The following is a 17,277-nucleotide window of genomic DNA, read 5'->3' on the forward strand; positions in this document are numbered from 1 at the left end:
ATGGATGGGATAACTAGATTTTTTTATTTGAAAAGATGAAGTCCTTCTATTGCCTCACACTACACAACTCTTAGGCGTAGCAGCAAGATTTGCCTGAGAGATGGGAGCAGCATTTTCATGTCATGCATCCTAAGCTTTTGAATAGCCAGACAGATGGTACCCTGTTACCTGTGTGAGGGCAGTTTCCACCAAGAAATTCAATGCATTAGTTGTTGTGATCTCCCTGTGAATCCTACAGTAACTATTTGTCACTTGGTTTTAAAGAATTCTGTTATAATAATAGGTGAACGGGTGGAATACAGTTGTTGTTGAGTTGTTGCAAGCTCCTCGAGGGTCTCTTATTTGAAGGGGAAACTCATGCTGCTGGTGGCATCAGGGCACATCCTGGTGTGGTCATGGGTTTGATTAGGAATGGAGGAGAGATTTTTGATGGGTCTAAGATCTGGAGACCTGGAATGCTTAAAGCCTGCCCCAAACCAAGGGTCCCCACCCTGTGAAGTTCCTGAGGAAGATATACAACTAAAGAACAATGTGAATGTGGCCAGGTGCGGTGGCTCACGCCTCTAATCCTAGCACTTGGGGAGGTCAAGGCAGGTGGATCACTTGAGGCCAGGAGTTCGAGACGAGCCTGGCCAGCATGGTGAAACCCCGTCTCTACTAAAAATACAAAAAAATAATTAGCTGAGCGTGGTGGTGTGTGTCTGTAGTTCCAGCTCCTCAGGAGGCTGAGGCATGAGAATTGCTTGAACCCAGGAGGCAGAGGTTGCAATAAGTTGAGATTGTGTCACTGTACTCCAGCCTGGGCAACAGAGCAAGACTTCATTTCAAAAAAAAAAAAAATGAACCGTCAGAATGTGAAGCAGAATGTCATGTTACTTTGTTTGCCTGGTTAGTACCTGAGTAAGTCCTAAGCTTTTTGGGAGGCTGGGCTGGCACTGATGGTCCATTCTCAGGGTCTGTAGGGTCAGTCTTATCTGCTGAATGTTGGTAAGCAGCCCAGTGCAGGTATGAGATGAAAAATGTTGACTAAGCTGTTCTTTTAACACACAGTTGTCCCTGCCCATTAGGGATGGTCTTACAAGCTGGTTCTTCCAGTAAAGGTCTTGAAATCTGACTCAGTCAGGTGTGGATTTCCCCCTTGAAGAGGATTGTAGAGGACAGAAATGTGGAGTCTTGAGAGCATCCACTGATGAAGGCCTGTCAACCTCTATCTACCTTTCAAGAAGCCAAAATAGCATGCCATTTTTGGCCAGGATGTAACCAAGAGGCATAGGTTTGTGATTGAAGTAGTTATAAGGATATCTCCATCTCTCTTGCTTAACTATAAAATGTAGTAAAGTAAGGGAGAGTGTGATCAGACAAAGGGAGAGTTGAAACATTAAACCTCCTGGATTTCCACTTCTTTGCTTTAAAACAGAGGTACTAACACCATGTTCATAGGATCATTGTGAGGCCTGAAGGAGATAGTAGATATTAAACAGCCATACTCAGGCCCTGGTGCCTGGTCACTCAGGCCTGTGTGACTCCTTTCTGATGGTGACAGTGCCCTGCCGTGGTAGGTGACTTTCTACCACTTAGCATGTTGCACTGACTCTTGGTGCCCAGGTGGCTGGCCTGGTGGGTGATAGAGAACCTGGATGACCATACCAGCCAGCCGTGTGAGTTTGTAGGTGGAAACTTCTAGACTTAAAGCAAATGTGCAAGGATTTAGTGATCTTTTCCTCTGTACTGTGGTGTTTGAGAACTTTTCCTTTTAGGAATAGTTTTGAAAATTGCATGTGTGGGTGCAGTTTAATTATAGTCTCATTTTTCAAGTACAACTATAGAAGAGTTTGTTTTTTTCTTTAGCCACGCATCAGTTTCTTCAAAGAGCTCATCCCAGCCTGCAATTTCCAGGGTTCTGAAGTATTTTTAAAATAAAGTTGTTAGTCTCTTTGAAATCTAGGCTCATGTGCTTCCTTTCAAGCAGCAAATGATGACATGCAGGAAGAGAGCAGAGCATCTTTTGCCCAGCTACATTCTGAGCTTTATTTTGTTTTCTTTTGTCACTTTTTAAAAATCATTTCCCCTGCTGTAGACAGTGGGTTTTTCAGCTGTACTCATGTACTCCTTTCCCTAGTTTTAATCCTACTTTTGAGACCCTTCCTAAGGAAATAATTAAAATGCAGATAAAGCTGTATGCACAAAGATGCTTATTTTATTTGTTTATAAAAGTGAAAATTTGGAAATGACCTAAGTGTCAAATAGAGAACTGGCAAAATTGTGGTAATGCACGCCTACAGTGGAATATTAGCGCAGGCATTAAAAATGATGTTTCAGAAGCAAATTTAGTAAGAGAAATGGCTATAATAATAATGTACTAAGTGAAAAAATTATGTTGTAATATGGTATCTTCCATGCCAAAATGCATGAAAAAAAGAATGGAAAGAAATCCAGTAACTTGGCTGTGGGAGTGCCAGGATATTGATCTTTTTTTGATTCTGTTACCCATTTTCCGTAATGAGCATATGTTCTGTTAGTATCAGAGTTTGAGAGAAAGAAAAACCTGCACCAGCAATACCTTGTGATTGCTTTTTAGATTCAGTGCTGTCACCTAGAACTAGTGTCAATGCAGTGATAAAGGAGAAGTCTATAGTCTGAATTGTACTCTTGGTAATCCTACTTTAAATATCCAGGATTGTTATAGAGCGTTTAAACAAGTGGAATAGTGCTTCTGCAAATGTATGAGCAGGAAATTATTAGGGAACACTTAAAAACATTTTTTTCTCCTTCTTTCTTGATGTGATTTCTGCTTCCAGGAAAATCAGTTGGAGTGGAAATGAACACCCAGAATGAACTGATGGAGAGGTGAGTGTGTAACATTTGTTAAGAAGACTTCCCAGGACTTTCTAGGTCTGATTTACCTGCCAGCTTTTAAAATATTTTGGCTCCTTCCTGTTCTGTTTGTTTCCTGCTTCTTGTAAATAAGGTATAAACATCTATGGAACTGACAAATGGCCATACAAAACCAAGAGCTCATGCCATATGTCCTGTTGCTTTCATTCATTCATTTCAGGTTACTTGTGTCATTTCTATCAGGTGATTTGAACCAGATGACATATTTGTTGGCTCCCAGATACCTGCAAGATAAACTCCAGACTCCTTAGCCTGGCATTTGAGGCCCTTCTCATTCTGACCCCAGTTCTCTTCTCCCCTGCCCATTCTCCTTGCTTCCCTTCCCCTGATGTACCCCATGTTTTAGTCCTATGTGGCTTTGTATTATTCTCCACACCATGGCTGTGCACTCCACCTTTTTCCTCTTGAAGTTTGAAAATCATTCTTCAGAGTCCATTCAAATGTAAATGAAGCTGGTTCTCCCCAGTACCCTCCCTCTCCACCACATCCCAGCGTCAGTGATTCTTGCCGTAGCACTTGGACATAATTACATTACAGCATTTACCACATGGTATTGTAATGCTTTCCACATTTATCTTTCTATTCCCAGAATTCCTTGGAAGAGGAAAGGAGCTAGCTAGTGTTCACTAGGTATTGGTGTGTGTCAGCTGCTGCTGTAGGCATTTCACATTTACTAGTTCTCACCATATAAAGTTTGAAGTAACCATTTTAGGATGAGGAAGCTGTGGGTCAGAGTTGCATATTTGCCATTATGAAGCAGAGCTAGGATTTGAACTTGAATCTGTCACACTCGATCCAATGCATGTCCTCTTCCTGTTATTCCACATTGTCTTTTGAGGGCAAAGCCTATGTCTTGAATATCTCTACCTGCTCCAGCTCCAAGTTGCTGGCATGTAGTTGGAGTTCAGAAAATATTCTTGGAATACATGAATTGTATAATTTCTTAGCTTGTCTCTATGGCCAACTGAAAATGCCAAGGTCTTGCCCTCCTTTATTTAGTTGTTAAAGATTCTGAATGCTATTAATGTTGCTGTGTAGTTTCCTCTTCTTTAAAGATGATGTGGTCCTTTGGGCTTCTGGGAATAAAATAGAGACCAGTCTAGGGTGCAGACTTGTAGATTTTATTGGCATCACGAAGGGCATTTGCATCATTAGAGCGAGTAGGCAGAGAGGTATCACAGCTCACAGGAGGACGTTTTAATCAGGGCTTTTGCAAATTTAAAAGAAATACTCTTCTCCCACTGCAGTATTGTCAAAGATCCCTCCCAGTTCAATCCTCCACTTCCATTCTTATAATAGTAGATCACATCCCACTGGCATGCTTTAGAGAGGGCAAGGAAGGCTTCCCAGAGTGGGGCCATTCTTAGCTGAGATCTAAAGGGTGAGAGTTGAAGGGGCTGGGGGCTGTCAGGAGAGTGTCCAAGCCTGAGGCAAAGGAGACACGGTCCCTTTGAGGGTCAAAGCTGGAGAGGCAGGCTGGGTCTTGTTGGGCTGGTCCTCAAATGTTGTGTTAAAAGTCCAAACTCTATTCTGTAGGAAGTAGGGAGTCTTTGAAGGAAGGTAAGCTAGGACTAGACATGATCACATTGGCCATTTAGGAAGACTGCTGGGGTTGCCTGCAGAAGGAGTTGGAGTGAGGGATGGAACCTCTTCTAGCCTCCTCAACCAATGTGCCACTCGTTTTCATTTCTGACAGATTTGTTTTTTTCCTTCTGTTCTGCCTCTCTCAACTGTAGCTTAACACGGGCCACTTCTAAGTCAATTAAGTGGGTGCCCTTGGCCCATGCTGCACTTCTGCAAGCCAGCAGCAAGCCTGTGCATCCATCACACTGTCTGGGCAAAGTTGCATCAGGTGTTTACCTGTCAATTAATGCATTGCAGCCTTGGAGTCTTTGCTGTTGTCTGAGCTCATGAATAATAAGACTGTGGCTGTTGACAAGAAGTAATAGGCAAATGTGGGAGAAAAAAGAGCATCAATTAAGGAGTTTATCTCTAATGGAGATTCATGTGGGCTTTTCACAGCATTTTTTTTTTTTTTTTTTTTCTCATGGCTTAGGTGGTCCTTGGGAAATACAGGTTAATAACCAGATGATTGCTAGAATAATGATATTGAAACCTGCTTGGGAACCGTGAGAGTTTTGAGATTTTTAAATCCATAGGCCACCTCATGGTTTTGGGCTGGTCTCTCACATTCTCCTGGGGCCTTGGAGCCAGGCAGGCCTGGTTGAAGTCTAAACTGTGCCTCTGACCAAGCCATGAGACAATGGGCCAGTTTATGATGGGCCCTAGTTCCCCCACTCTAAATGAGGATAGTAATCCCTACCTCAAAGGGTTTCTGTGAGGCCCAACTAAAATCTCAAATGCTTGGTATAGAGAGGTTGTTTGGTAAACAGCTGCCGTTGACCCAAGTCCTCTTGGGTCCCTCCCCTGTAAGCCAGGCTGTGGGACAGGCACAATCCCCTGCTTCCCCTTGTTGGCTCCAAACTCAAGCCCACTGAGCCTTTCTTGCTTTTAGAATGTCATTGCTTAATGCTGTAGGGAAATAAAAGGTCTGACTGAAGTTGCAAACATGGGGGAGTTACTAAGAGTAAAGTAATCCTAAGTATTCATAAGTCATAGTCCTGGCTTGGGATTTTAGCATGGGAGATGATTTATCTTTCAATCTCAATGGTTAAGGATTGAGGAAGACAACTTAACCTACCAACTTCTTCTACCTGAATCTCCTGAGCCTTCAGCCTGTCATGCGCTCTCTGATTATGAAACTTCTGAAAAGTCCTTCTCACAAGACCAGAAGCAAGATAATGAGACAGAGAAGACTTCAGTTATGGTGAACAATTTTTCTCAAGGTAAGCTAAGCCTCATTAAGCATTTTAAACATGGCCTGATTAAAACAATAATTTGCCATCTTACCTTAGTAAGCAGAGTGTGGTGACATTTGAATATTTCTCTGATGAAAGGAGATCTCATTAGGGCCAATGCTGGTCATTCAGAGTATCATTTATCACTATAGAAAGCTATGGTTGTTGAAAGTGTTGGCGATTGGGGAAAAGTCATTTTTATTTTTTAAATGACGACTTAGTATATGACTTGCCATTTCCTGCAGGCTGTGTGTCATTGAACTTGTATGTCAGTGCAGATTTGGCTAATTTCCTGTTGTTTCTTTCAAACTCCTCCTAAGACAGGGTCAATTCAGACTCTTCTGCTTTGATTTGCCCAAGAGTATCTAGCCCCCTGTTCTGATATTTTTATATAAATACAACATTTGTGATTGTAGGAATCTACTTTGTTTTCCTTTAGTGTGACCCATGGCCCATTGGGTCAGGTCTTTTGTCTTAGGCTATTTGGATTGTTGTAACAGAATGCCACAGAATGGGTGACTTATAAACAGCAGAAATTTATTTCTTACAGTTCTGAAGGCTAGGAAGTCCAAGATCAGGGTACAGCCAGCATGGTGAGGGCCTTCTTCCAGGTTGCAGGCTGCCATTTTCTGGTTGTATCCTCACATGGAAGAAGGAAGGTGAGAGAGCTGGGGTCTGTTTTATGAGGGCACTGATCTCACTGTGAGGGCTCTACCCTCATGGTCCTATCATCTCCCAAAGCCCCCACTTCCTAATACCATTACATTGGACTTAGAGCTTCAACATAGGAATTTTGGAGACACAAGCATTCAGTCCATAACACCTTTGTTCTGCCTCCGACCATGGACTGAGTTAGCAGGTGAAAATTTTCACAGCGGCCCCATGCAGTGTGTAAAAGAGATAAGTGTGGTGCCTTTGTCCCGTGATGGCCTCTGAGTCTTCTTGAGGACACTCAGGACTCAGAGGAGCCCAGTTTGAAGACAGAAGACATACCTAGAGTGTGAAGTCCACATTGTTGGCGTAACTGAGGTATCAGCTGGGGTCCTCCAGCAGCGTCATCTAGACCTAGTTTCTTTGGATTTCTGGCTGTATCTCTCTGCAGTTTTTGTGAGTTTCTGAGTACTTGGTTTTTCTTGGTCATTTCTGGCTCTGCATTCTGCCTTTCCCAAATTTAGGTCACACCAAAAATTGTTTCCCTGTCCCTAGTGCCACTTCTTCTGTATTGTATCCATTCAATGTGTAACTCAGTGATTTTCCAAGAATTCCCCAGAGATCACTCCTACGAGGACTTTGTGCAGACTTGATTGAGGAACCAGAAGGAAAGTGGTGTTTACAATGTAGCAACCCAAATTATTTAAACAGGAACTCTTGAGATCCCTATTATTTTCACTAGGCAGTTCCCTCTGCTCCCTCTTGGCTGCCCCTCTTTTTCCACCCTTCGCCCTGTCCACCACCCCAACCTTGTTCTGTTTCTAATGTAGAACCTTTTAGGCATTTCTTCTGTTTCTTACTCCTCTGTGGACCCATGACCTTGGGCTTATGATGCCCTCTTAGTGGGTTACCTGAACTGGGGCAGTGCTCCCTGGAGCCATCCCAGTAAGCCCACCATCATCTTTTTTGGTGTGTCTTCAGCCGTTTGCTCTCTGCATCTAGTTTTTCTTTTGTCTTTTGTCATATTTATGATTTGGTAGACAGATAATTTAGTATTTTTCTCACTTAACATTCTGTCATAAACTTTCCGACATGTTGTTACATAACATCATTTTTAGTGGCTTTAGAACAGTCCATTGAGTGGCTGAATTGCAGTTTTCCTTCTGTTCCCCTGTCGCTGAACATTTGTAAGTCATTTCCAGATTTCACAATTGTAAACAATGCTGCAGGGGATATCTGTGAACATGAAGCTTTTCCCTTATTTGGGGGCTTTTCTTAATGCAGATTCTATAAATTGGAACTGCTAGGCAAGAGATACACACTTTTTTTTGTGGTTGCTTATTGGATTTATGTTTTTAAAAAAGTTAGCATTTGTCAAAAGGGCATTATTCTAAGAGAGAGAGATTTTTCTCCCATTTTATAAAGGCTAGTATAGTGTTTCCTTCTCTTCAGTTTGGCTGCATAATTAATAAGTAGTGTCCAGTTCAACTGGGAATGTTTCCTTAAGCCCAAGTGATGATTCCGCCTCCTGGCTAAAGACTCAGTGGAAGATGGCATGTTTTGATTGCTGCTAAGCATTTATGTCCCCTTCTCACAGTCATGAGTGTGTGACTTGGATAAACCAGCAAGGAAGGTTGCAGTCAAACAGAAAAGTTCCTGACTGACTCCGACCTGACTAGCTGCTGGAAGAAGATTTGCAGGGCACCAAGGCAGGAGCAGGGAGGTACAGTGCCACGGGTACCAGAAGTTTAAGGAGTGGGGAGGTGCAGTGCTGTGGGTGCCCGGAGTTTAAGGAGCGCGGAGGTGCAATGCCTGGGCGCCCAGAGTTTAAGGAGCGCAGAGGTGCAGTGCCGTGGGCGCCAGGAGTTGAAGGAGCCTGAAGGTGCAGTGCTGTGGGCACCAGCAGTTTAAGGAGTGGGGAGGTGCAGTGCCATGGGCGCCAGCAGTTTAAGGAGCGTGGAGATGCAGTGCCGTGGGTGCCAATAGCTTTTTGCAGGCAAGAGTCCTTCCGTGCTGTGGTGCAGCGAGAGCTACAACATTGCATCAAATTACTTGCCACACTTCTGGCATTAGCAGGAGATAGCTGAAGGTCTGGGAATTAAGTCGTCTCATAAACATTCAAATTCGTGGTAAAATTACTATTTAATTAGGAAAAGATCTGTAACATTGTGCTACTTTTAAATGAAAGTCATTTTGGAGGAATTAAAACTGGGTCATAACATTAGTGTAATGTTTTAAAACAAACATTACTAAGATATACTGAGTATACCCTAATTGATAAATTAAAGACATTAGTTTTGCCTTTGGATACTTAATGTGATGGTGCTTTAAACACTGACTCTAGAAACCTACCCCTGGATTGGAATTGTGCTTTCTTCTTTCTTTGTTAAAGTGAGATGTGGCAGACTGAACAAATACATGCTCATTTTGGAAATTTTAAAATGTTATATATTAGTAAGTATTATGTTAAAATGTAATATAGAATTTTTGAAAAAATCTAAAATCTGCCACCTAAAGGCAACTGCTATTAATATTTAGGTATATTTCCTTCTTTCACATATTTGTGTCTTTCTTTGTCTGTATAGATTTTTAAGTAGAGTTCTGTGATATTGTGAAGTATATATTTAGTCTTCCTGGCAGTATCCTTCATAATGAACCAGTAAACATAAGCAAATGTTTCCCTGAGTTTTTGAGCTGGTCTAACAAATTAATCCAACCCCAGGAGGCGGGTGAGGGAACCAAATTTTTAGTCAGTTGGTCAGAGGCCTGGGTGAAACAGTTGGGGGCTTGCGATTGGCATCAGAAGTTGTTGGAGGGGGCAGTCTTGGGACTGAGCCTCAACCTGTGGATCTGACGCTATCTTCAGGTCCAACTGAATTAGAGGACACTCGGCTGGTGTCTGCTGCAGAACTGTTTGCTTAGTCTGTGGGGGAAAAAACCCTCACATTTGGTCACAGAAGTCTTCTGTGTTGATTATTGAGTGAGTGTATGGGAGAAACTGAATTTTTTTTTTCTATAAGTTGTGATTATGTTATCAATCTTGGATCTAAGATTTAGTATAATGTATTTTTTATGATATATAGTCTTCATAACATAGTTTTAATAGCTATGTAATACTGCATCATCATGAATGTACTACAGTTACATTTGGAGTTACTTCAGTTCTTATGGTTACATCCAGTGCTAAGGTGAACCTTTTCCTCCATTCTGGCAAATGCTTGTCAGCATCTCTGGTGGTCTCTTTATAAATAGAGTCCTAAGAGTTGAATTATTTGGTAAAAGACATTGGAAAATAACTTTTCTAAGGCTAATTATAGAAGTAGCCCCAAAAGGTCATACACATTTATACTCATGCTAATCAGATGTTCTCTTGAGATCACTTTTCTTATTACCATTCTCACTAGCATTGTTTTGCTTTATTTAAGTCTTAAATTAGTAATGATAAATGGATAACATATTCCTTTCAAAAAATTAGTCTCGAAAATATCTGGATTCATTATGAAGGTAGTTTAATCAACTCTCAGGCAATTCAAGCAGACTTGAAAGTGATCTGTTAGTTTCACCATAAGGAAGATTTTAAATTAATATTTGATATTTAGAAGAATAAAAGGCTACATTAGAGTTAGCATTAAAATTGTATGGAATATAATTTTTTCTGTGTGGTGTAAAATATCTTCCTCATGGAGGGCTGCAGAGAATCATTATAGAAGTGTGTCTGTGGGCTGTGGGAAATAGCTCACCCTCCCCATGCCTAGGAAAGAATTGCCAGTTGCTAACCATCTTAATACATCCAATACTGTTTGGAATTTCAGGATCCCTGCATAATCCATAAATTATTCAATTTGTTGGGGGTTCAGACTTTAAATTAAAAATTGCTTCCTTTCTGTAGACTTATTAATGGAACACATACAGGAAATTCGAACTTTGAGAAAGCGTTTAGAAGAATCTATTAAAACAAATGAGAAGCTACGGAAACAGTTGGAACGGCAAGGATCTGAATTTGATCAAGGTAAGGAAAGACCTTCCTAGAGGACTGTACATGTCTGTGAGTGCTTCACTGTGACACATTTGCCTGAGTAAGCATCTGTGTACAAAGCAGGTGCTTGATAAATGTTCATTTCTCCATCTTGGAGAAGTCTGCCAGCCTCTGGCATCCTGAATTGTGACTGGCATCTCATTTAACTTTGGAAGCTGGAGAGAAATAGATAGGAATTTTAAGATAAAACAAAGCAATATATTGTCTTTTCATCTATAACGGATTATAAAAATATCAGCATTTTAGCAATCTGGTAAATTTCACATGCCAGTCTAAAGATCACACGTATTGCTGCATAAACACAGTTAGCTCCGAATAGGGTGATCATCCATGAAGAACTTAAAAATATTCTCCCCCACCCCCCCAAAAGGCATAGGTTAAGACATTCACGTGCTTCAAAAATTAAAAACCTCCATTCTTTACCCATTAACCCTGTTTTCCGTTCCTTCTTCTCCACTTTTTTCTTGTTTTTCTTTTTTTTTTTTTTTTTGTTTGTTTTTTTTTTTTGAGACGGAGTCTTGCTCTGTCACCCAGGCTGGAGTGCAGTGGCGCAATCTTGGCTCACTGCAAGCTCCGCCTCCCGGGTTCACGCCATTCTCCCGCCTCAGCCTCTCCGAGTAGCTGGGACTACAGGCGCCCGCCGCCACGCCCCGCTAATTTTTTGTATTTTTTTTAGTAGAGACGGGGTTTCACCGTGGTCTCGATCTCCTGACCTCGTGATCCACTCGCCTCGGCCTCCCAAAGTGCTGGGATTACAAGCGTGAGCCACCGCGCCCGGTCTTTTCTTGTTTTTCTTCTGTATCCTTAACAGTGTTTTTTAAAATGCAAATACCAGCATATATTCTTACTCTTCTCTTCATCCCAAAGGTAACATGCTCTATATCCATGATTCTATCCGTTTGTCATGGAGCAGTAAATCTTGGACATCTTTCCTTATTGCTCTAGAGAGAGTTCCTCATTCCGTAAAGCATGTATCTTGAAAGCAGCTTGGCACACTCAGAAAAGCCCGAGTTTGTCTGGTTGAACTGGCCGGAGTGTGGACCCTGCTGTCCCATTTATTAGCTTTGTGACTTTGAGCAATATGCTCATCTCTCCCAGTCTTAATTGTTTCACAGAACAGGGTCATTGCGAGATTAAATGAGGCAATGTTATGAGTAGGGCCTTGCTCAGTGCCTCACTCAGTAAATGGTTGCCTTTATCATCATTATCAATTTTATTTTACTATTTTATTCTGTATAACATTGCAAAGCTCTGCAATGGGCAGGGACTCTAATGTCATTCCCATTTTTACAGATGGTAGAATTGAGTTCTGGAAAGATAGCTCCATGGCAGCAGCACCCGAGTCCTTGGACCCTTGTCCAGGTCTCATTCTTCTCTAGCCATCATAGCTACCAGCCGGGAGGGACATCTTTCCCAAGTACTGTGCATGCTGCAGCTTGCAAGGGAAACCGAATGGCTCCATCTCGCCCTCTCCCTCCTCCCTCCCTCCTCTGGCTCACTGCGCCCATTTCCTGCATCTACCCCCCTCACCCTCAGGGAAATTGATTGATCTGAGTTATTAGTTGTATCAAACACAGGAAAGAAATACACGCCTGGGCCCTTCACATTCACTCTTGGTAATGCCTGAATTAGATTCATTCTGTTTTACATTTTCCCTGGCAAATCCAATTATAGAATTATTTGGGGGCTTAAATGGCCACCAGCTACAATGGAGCAGACAATTGCTCTGGAGAGTAATTCACTCTGACGGGAAGGTTTACAAAAGCATTCATAAAGTATTTACACTGGTGGAAAGACGTGCTGTTCTCACCATGTTGTCACAATGTCTGAAAAGACAAAGGAATAAAAGTGGCTCCGCCTCCCCCTGCTGTGAACTGTTTACCTTGGGGAGCAGGCCTGAGAAAGGTATGGCTTCTTACTATATCGAGGTGGAATACTGTTAAAAACCGACCTCTCCTGTGTTAGAGCTTCCAGCTTATCACCAGTTGTACAGGCTGATAGTAATGACCCTCAGAGGAAAGACTGGCCTCCTAGCATCGGAAGTGGACCTCGCTAGCTCAGGTTTAGGCCGGTCAGGAACAGTTCTTTGGCCTATTTCTTTGCCAAGAAATACTGCCTCCAAAGCTACCACCTTAGCTTTGGTCGTGGTAGACTTCTGTAGATTTTTTCCTGCTTGTTCACATTACTTTCCAGTGCTATTTTGGCTCCAGTCTATCATTAATTCTTTGAGTAATACAAATGGTAATAGTAGTAACAATAACATCAATCATTTTTATTGAGTTAATGGAGACTTAGGGAAGTGATGCGATTTGCCCGAGGTCACGCAGCTATTAAGAAGCCAGAGCCATGATTCAAACCCAGGTGTCTCTGAAAAGATACCAGAGTTTGCAGGGGAGAGTGGAGGAAGATGGTGGGGAGAGACATAGTGAGTAAAACAATTAGATAACATTGCAGTAAGTGAATCATTAACATGAGAAAAAGATAGTGCTATAGAGTGGAAGGACTGTCAGCTCCTTGGAGAACTGATGCCGTACCTTCCCTACAAGGAGTTTGAATAGGATAGGTGTTCAGTTGTATGCCAGGATGCTTTCAGCTGCAGACAACAGAATGGGAGTAGCAACTGATGGTAACAACAGGGATTTGTGTTTTCTCACGTAACAAGAAACCCAGAGGCAGGGAGTTCCAAGGCAGGTTTATAGCTCAGTGACAGCAGAGTTTGGGTTAGTATCTGTGATGATTGCAGTAGTTACAAGCATTCCACAGACAGTGTCCAGTAGTTACAACCATTCCACAGACAGTGTCCAGAGCATGAGAAAGAAGAAGGTGGGGCTTTTTCCTGTCCTCTTTTCACCCTGGTGGAAAATCTTTCCCAGAAGCCCCCAGCAGACTTCCTGTCAGGCCCAATAGGCCAGAGGTGGCACGTGACCATGTCCTCACTGCAGGGTGGCTAGGAAAGCGGGAATCTGGCATTTTGGCTCTGTGGTGTAGCAAGTGGACTCCATGAGTGTGGAGGACGGGGAGGGAAGCATCTGCCTGCCACATAGAGAAGGCACCTTGCACACAGTAGGCGCTTTCCTGAGGGCGGCCATGAATGTGAATGTTATCTATGAAACAGAGGTATCCAGACTGAGAAGTTGGCCCTTGTGTTTTGTTTTGTGATTGTCTTTTGCCATGGTGGGCCATCAGGTGTTTTTGAGTAGAGAGTAACTTAAATGGACTTTGTTTAGGATAATAACCCCATTGGCAGAATAGCAGGGAGGCAAGGTTAGACAGCAAAGTGATAAGGCCTGAACTTTAGGACAGAAAAGAGGAGGCCAGTGTCGGAAGCATTTTGGAGGAAGCAGCAGCAGTCGTGATTGCTTGATTGGGCAGTGGAAGAGAAAGGGGTTTAGGATGGCTCCCACCTTTCTAGCTTAGGTTAGGGATTGTAGCGATACCATCTCCTGAGGCAGGAAACAGGTGAGAGAGAGCAGGTTTGGAAGGATAAAGAGTTCAGCTTTGGTTCTGTGGACTGAGTGACAGAGCTGCCTCAGTGGTGAGGTCCGGCAGGCAGCTGGATATGAATTTTGACCTCGGGAAAGACATCTGTGAAGGTGAAGACTCTCAGTCACTCACCCCGCTCCTGGCCCAGGTCTTCTGCTTTGTTCTCCCTTAGGTAAGATGTGGGAGAGCCCTTCCTGCCCCCTCTTTCAAGCTTACTCTCATTTCTCTTTGGCCTCTGGTAATTCCAAACATAGTTAATAGGAGGGATTTTCATTGTATGTTCTGTTAACTCTTTGTTTAAAACTGTTTTCTAGAAAGTTCCACCTATTCTGATCTGGAGACTGTTTATAAATCAGTCTTTATGTGTGTTTTTATAGGTTCTACAAACATTTTTGCTTCTGGTTCAGAGCTTCATAGTTCTCTAACATCAGAAATTCATTTCTTGAGGAAGCAGAACCAGGCCCTCAATGCAATGCTTATTAAAGGATCCAGAGGTAAGAATTAAAGGAGTCACTGGAAGTCTGGAATGCCAAAGCCTTCTGTGTCATGGAAAGAATGCAGGCATTGGAGTCTGACCAACCTAAGTATGAATCCTGTGGCTCTGTGTTGGCTTTACACCATTTAATTGTCACAGCAGCCCTGTGAGGTGTTTCTATTTTATAGCTGAGAATACTGGAATCAGAGAGGTTCAGGAATACCTCATAGGGCTGTTGTGACAATTGAACGGTGTAAAGCTCTCAGCACAGTGTCTCTAATAGGGACTCAGTAAATGTTACTTTATTTGCTTGTCACTCATCTCCCCTATAGCCACGTGTCTCTCATCCTAGTTCACAGTGGAAGAAGGAAGGGCTGGAAATATAATACTGCCAAAATCTCAATTAGTGACTTCCTACTATCAGCAAAGTTTATCCTGTACTTCTTATAAAGATCCCTTGTCTTAATTCCTTCTATTTGGAGCTTGGCTCCCAAAGAGCTTTCACTTACATTATCTTTCACTACTGAAAACAATGCTGGGATGAGGTATCATTAGCCCTATTTGACAGGTGAGAAACTGAGGCCTAGGAAATTGCCCGGTCTGTGGTCACAGAGCTAGAAGGTGGTAGAGCTAGAACTTGGGCCAGCTTATCCCACTTTTCCTAAAAGGATATTGATGCTCCTTTTGGCTTAAGAGATGAAATTGGGGCCTCTGTCATTCATTCACTCAGCAAACATTTCCTGTCTCCTGTGTTACTTCAGGGCCGTGTAGACTGTGATACAGAAATGGATGAGATTTCATCCCTTTCCTCGGGGAGCTCATAGTCTGATGAGAGAGACAGCCAAACAATCTTGGCAGGCCAGTGTGAACCTCAGCCATGATAAAGTTAGCCTCTGGGAACTGCAGGACCCTGGAAAAGGCATCCTGACTCAGGAAAAGCTTGCCTTCAAGAACGGAGGATGAGGAGGGCTTAGCGAAGGTGCTGAAGATTGAGAGGAGCCAGGGCCTTTTAAATAGAAGGAAGAGAGCAGACAGCATCCTAGGGGTTAGCGATGAGGAGAGTCTAGGCCGTTCAGGAAGGGTAGGCAGCATGATGTGTCTGGCGCTTGAGGGAAGAGGTGAATTCTTGCTTAGAAATTATCTTGTCGTGGTTAAGAATGGAATCAGACTGAGTCTGAATTCTGGTTCTGCCACCTACTGGCCGTGTGACCGTAGGGAAGTTTCTTATTTGGGAAATGGAGAATAATAGTGCCTGCCTTGGAAGTTGGCCCTGGAGATGAAATAGGCGATGCATGAGAAGGCCCTAATGTCACACCTGCACAGGTAGTGCTGGTGCAGGTCAGCTGTTACCACCACCAGCACTGCTGGCAACTCGTCCTTATGGAGCTTCCAGCCCCCAGAGTGCTCCTGACTCCCTGTGATAAACCCTTTATAGATGGCAGCTCAGTGAATCCACACAATAACACATGTAAGGAAACAGGCGTGGAGAAGTGAAGAGCCTCACTCAAGGTTATGAAGTCAGTAAATGGAGAAGCTGCTCTTGAATGTGGCCTCTCTGCCCCCAGCCCCCTGCTTTTGACCACGGTGTCTCTTGTGCCTCTCGGTGTATTTTATTCCTCAGGAGAGGTGCTGTCCTCAGCCTGAGGAGTGAATGGGCCTCAAGGTGCCATCTGCACAGCCCTGCCGGCCTCCTGGTGCTAGGCTGGTAGAAGGCCTGTGGCCAGGCCAGCACCCGTTCCCAAAGTTCTGGGCCCTGTGTTTTCCTTTGTACTTCCTACCCACTGTTTGCTCTGTGAAGGCAAAGTAACTAGGTTTGCATGGTCTGTTCTTTAATAGAAAATTAAACAGGCCCATTTTATCCCAGTGATGTTTAATCTGCAGCCTTGATGTTGACAAATTTATCTGCCCAAAGTGTGTAAGATAATTGGAATGCCAAAATCATAAATGCCAGATCGAATCTCATTCTTTTTTGTATTCTTGAAGTGCTGTATTTATATAATAAGGTTGGAAAAAACAAATGGTGGCCCTTCTCAGCGGCACCTTTTTGTGTTTGCAGATAAACAGAAGGAGAATGACAAATTACGAGAGTGCCTCTCCAGGAAGAGCGCGAGCCTGGAGCACCTTCAGCGGGAGTATGCCAGCGTGAAGGAAGAAAATGAAAGGCTGCAGAAGGAAGGCAGCGAGAAGGAGAGACACAACCAGCAGCTGATCCAGGAGGTCCACCGCAGCGGCCAGGAGCTGAGCAGGTAGTGGCTGTGCTTCCCTGGTGGCCTGCTGGCCGTACCACGCATCCGGGCACTGGGCTGCAGTCGTGGAATCAGCACGCAGGCCTCTGCCTTAGTGCACAGTGGCAGGCAGTAGACACAAACACATCGTATGTCTGGTGGACCTGCAACATATGGAGAAAGATCCTGTAAGGAGGAGAGGGCTTGGCAGTGGGTTGCTGATTTTTGTCGATGGTGAGTCAGGGAAGCCCTTTGTGAAAAGATGCCATTTGCTCAGAGAGCTGAATGCAGTGAGGAGGTGAGTGCTGCAGCTACCTGGGAAAGATCATTTCAGGCAGAACGGGCGCAGGCCCTGAGGCAAAGTGGCTTAGGCCTGTGCTGGACAGAGCAGGGCAGTGCGTCCAGAGAGGGGGCTGGCAGGATGCCAAATCACATCAGGCTGCAGAGTCAGCGTGAGGACTTTGGGTTTTCCTCTGAGTGGCATGAGAAGCCACTGGGAGATTCTGAGCAGAGGAGTGGCATGGATCTGCCATCGGTTTTAAAAGGATCACACCAATTGTCCTTTTGCTGTTTCCCTCTTTGAGCCTGTCTGGTTCCACGTTTCAGTTGTTCCTGTCGGCACACGTGAATGCCCCACAGGCCTGCTCTGTGGGG

At 43.6% G+C, this 17,277-nt stretch overlaps 1 protein-coding gene across 12 annotated transcripts in view; it reads left to right on the plus strand.

Annotated features, from left to right (window-relative positions):
• CDK5RAP2 (CDK5 regulatory subunit associated protein 2) overlaps nt 1-17,277 on the plus strand; it is a 191,903-nt gene that overhangs the window by 156,899 nt on the left and 17,727 nt on the right. For 10 of the 12 annotated variants that reach the window (XM_055271298.2, XM_055271295.2, XM_063636047.1 and 7 more), the window contains 5 exons: nt 2,799-2,847; nt 5,572-5,741; nt 10,294-10,413; nt 14,301-14,417; nt 16,455-16,644. In XM_055271298.2, the coding sequence (XP_055127273.1) occupies nt 2,799-2,847; nt 5,572-5,741; nt 10,294-10,413; nt 14,301-14,417; nt 16,455-16,644 (646 nt within the window). The remainder of the gene's footprint in view (nt 1-2,798; nt 2,848-5,571; nt 5,742-10,293; nt 10,414-14,300; nt 14,418-16,454; nt 16,645-17,277) is intronic. The other 2 variants (XM_055271301.2, XM_063636048.1) reach the window with 1 other exon arrangement.

This window comes from Symphalangus syndactylus, chromosome 3 (genome assembly GCF_028878055.3).
Source record: "Symphalangus syndactylus isolate Jambi chromosome 3, NHGRI_mSymSyn1-v2.1_pri, whole genome shotgun sequence".
Classification (NCBI taxonomy): domain Eukaryota; kingdom Metazoa; phylum Chordata; class Mammalia; order Primates; family Hylobatidae; genus Symphalangus; species Symphalangus syndactylus.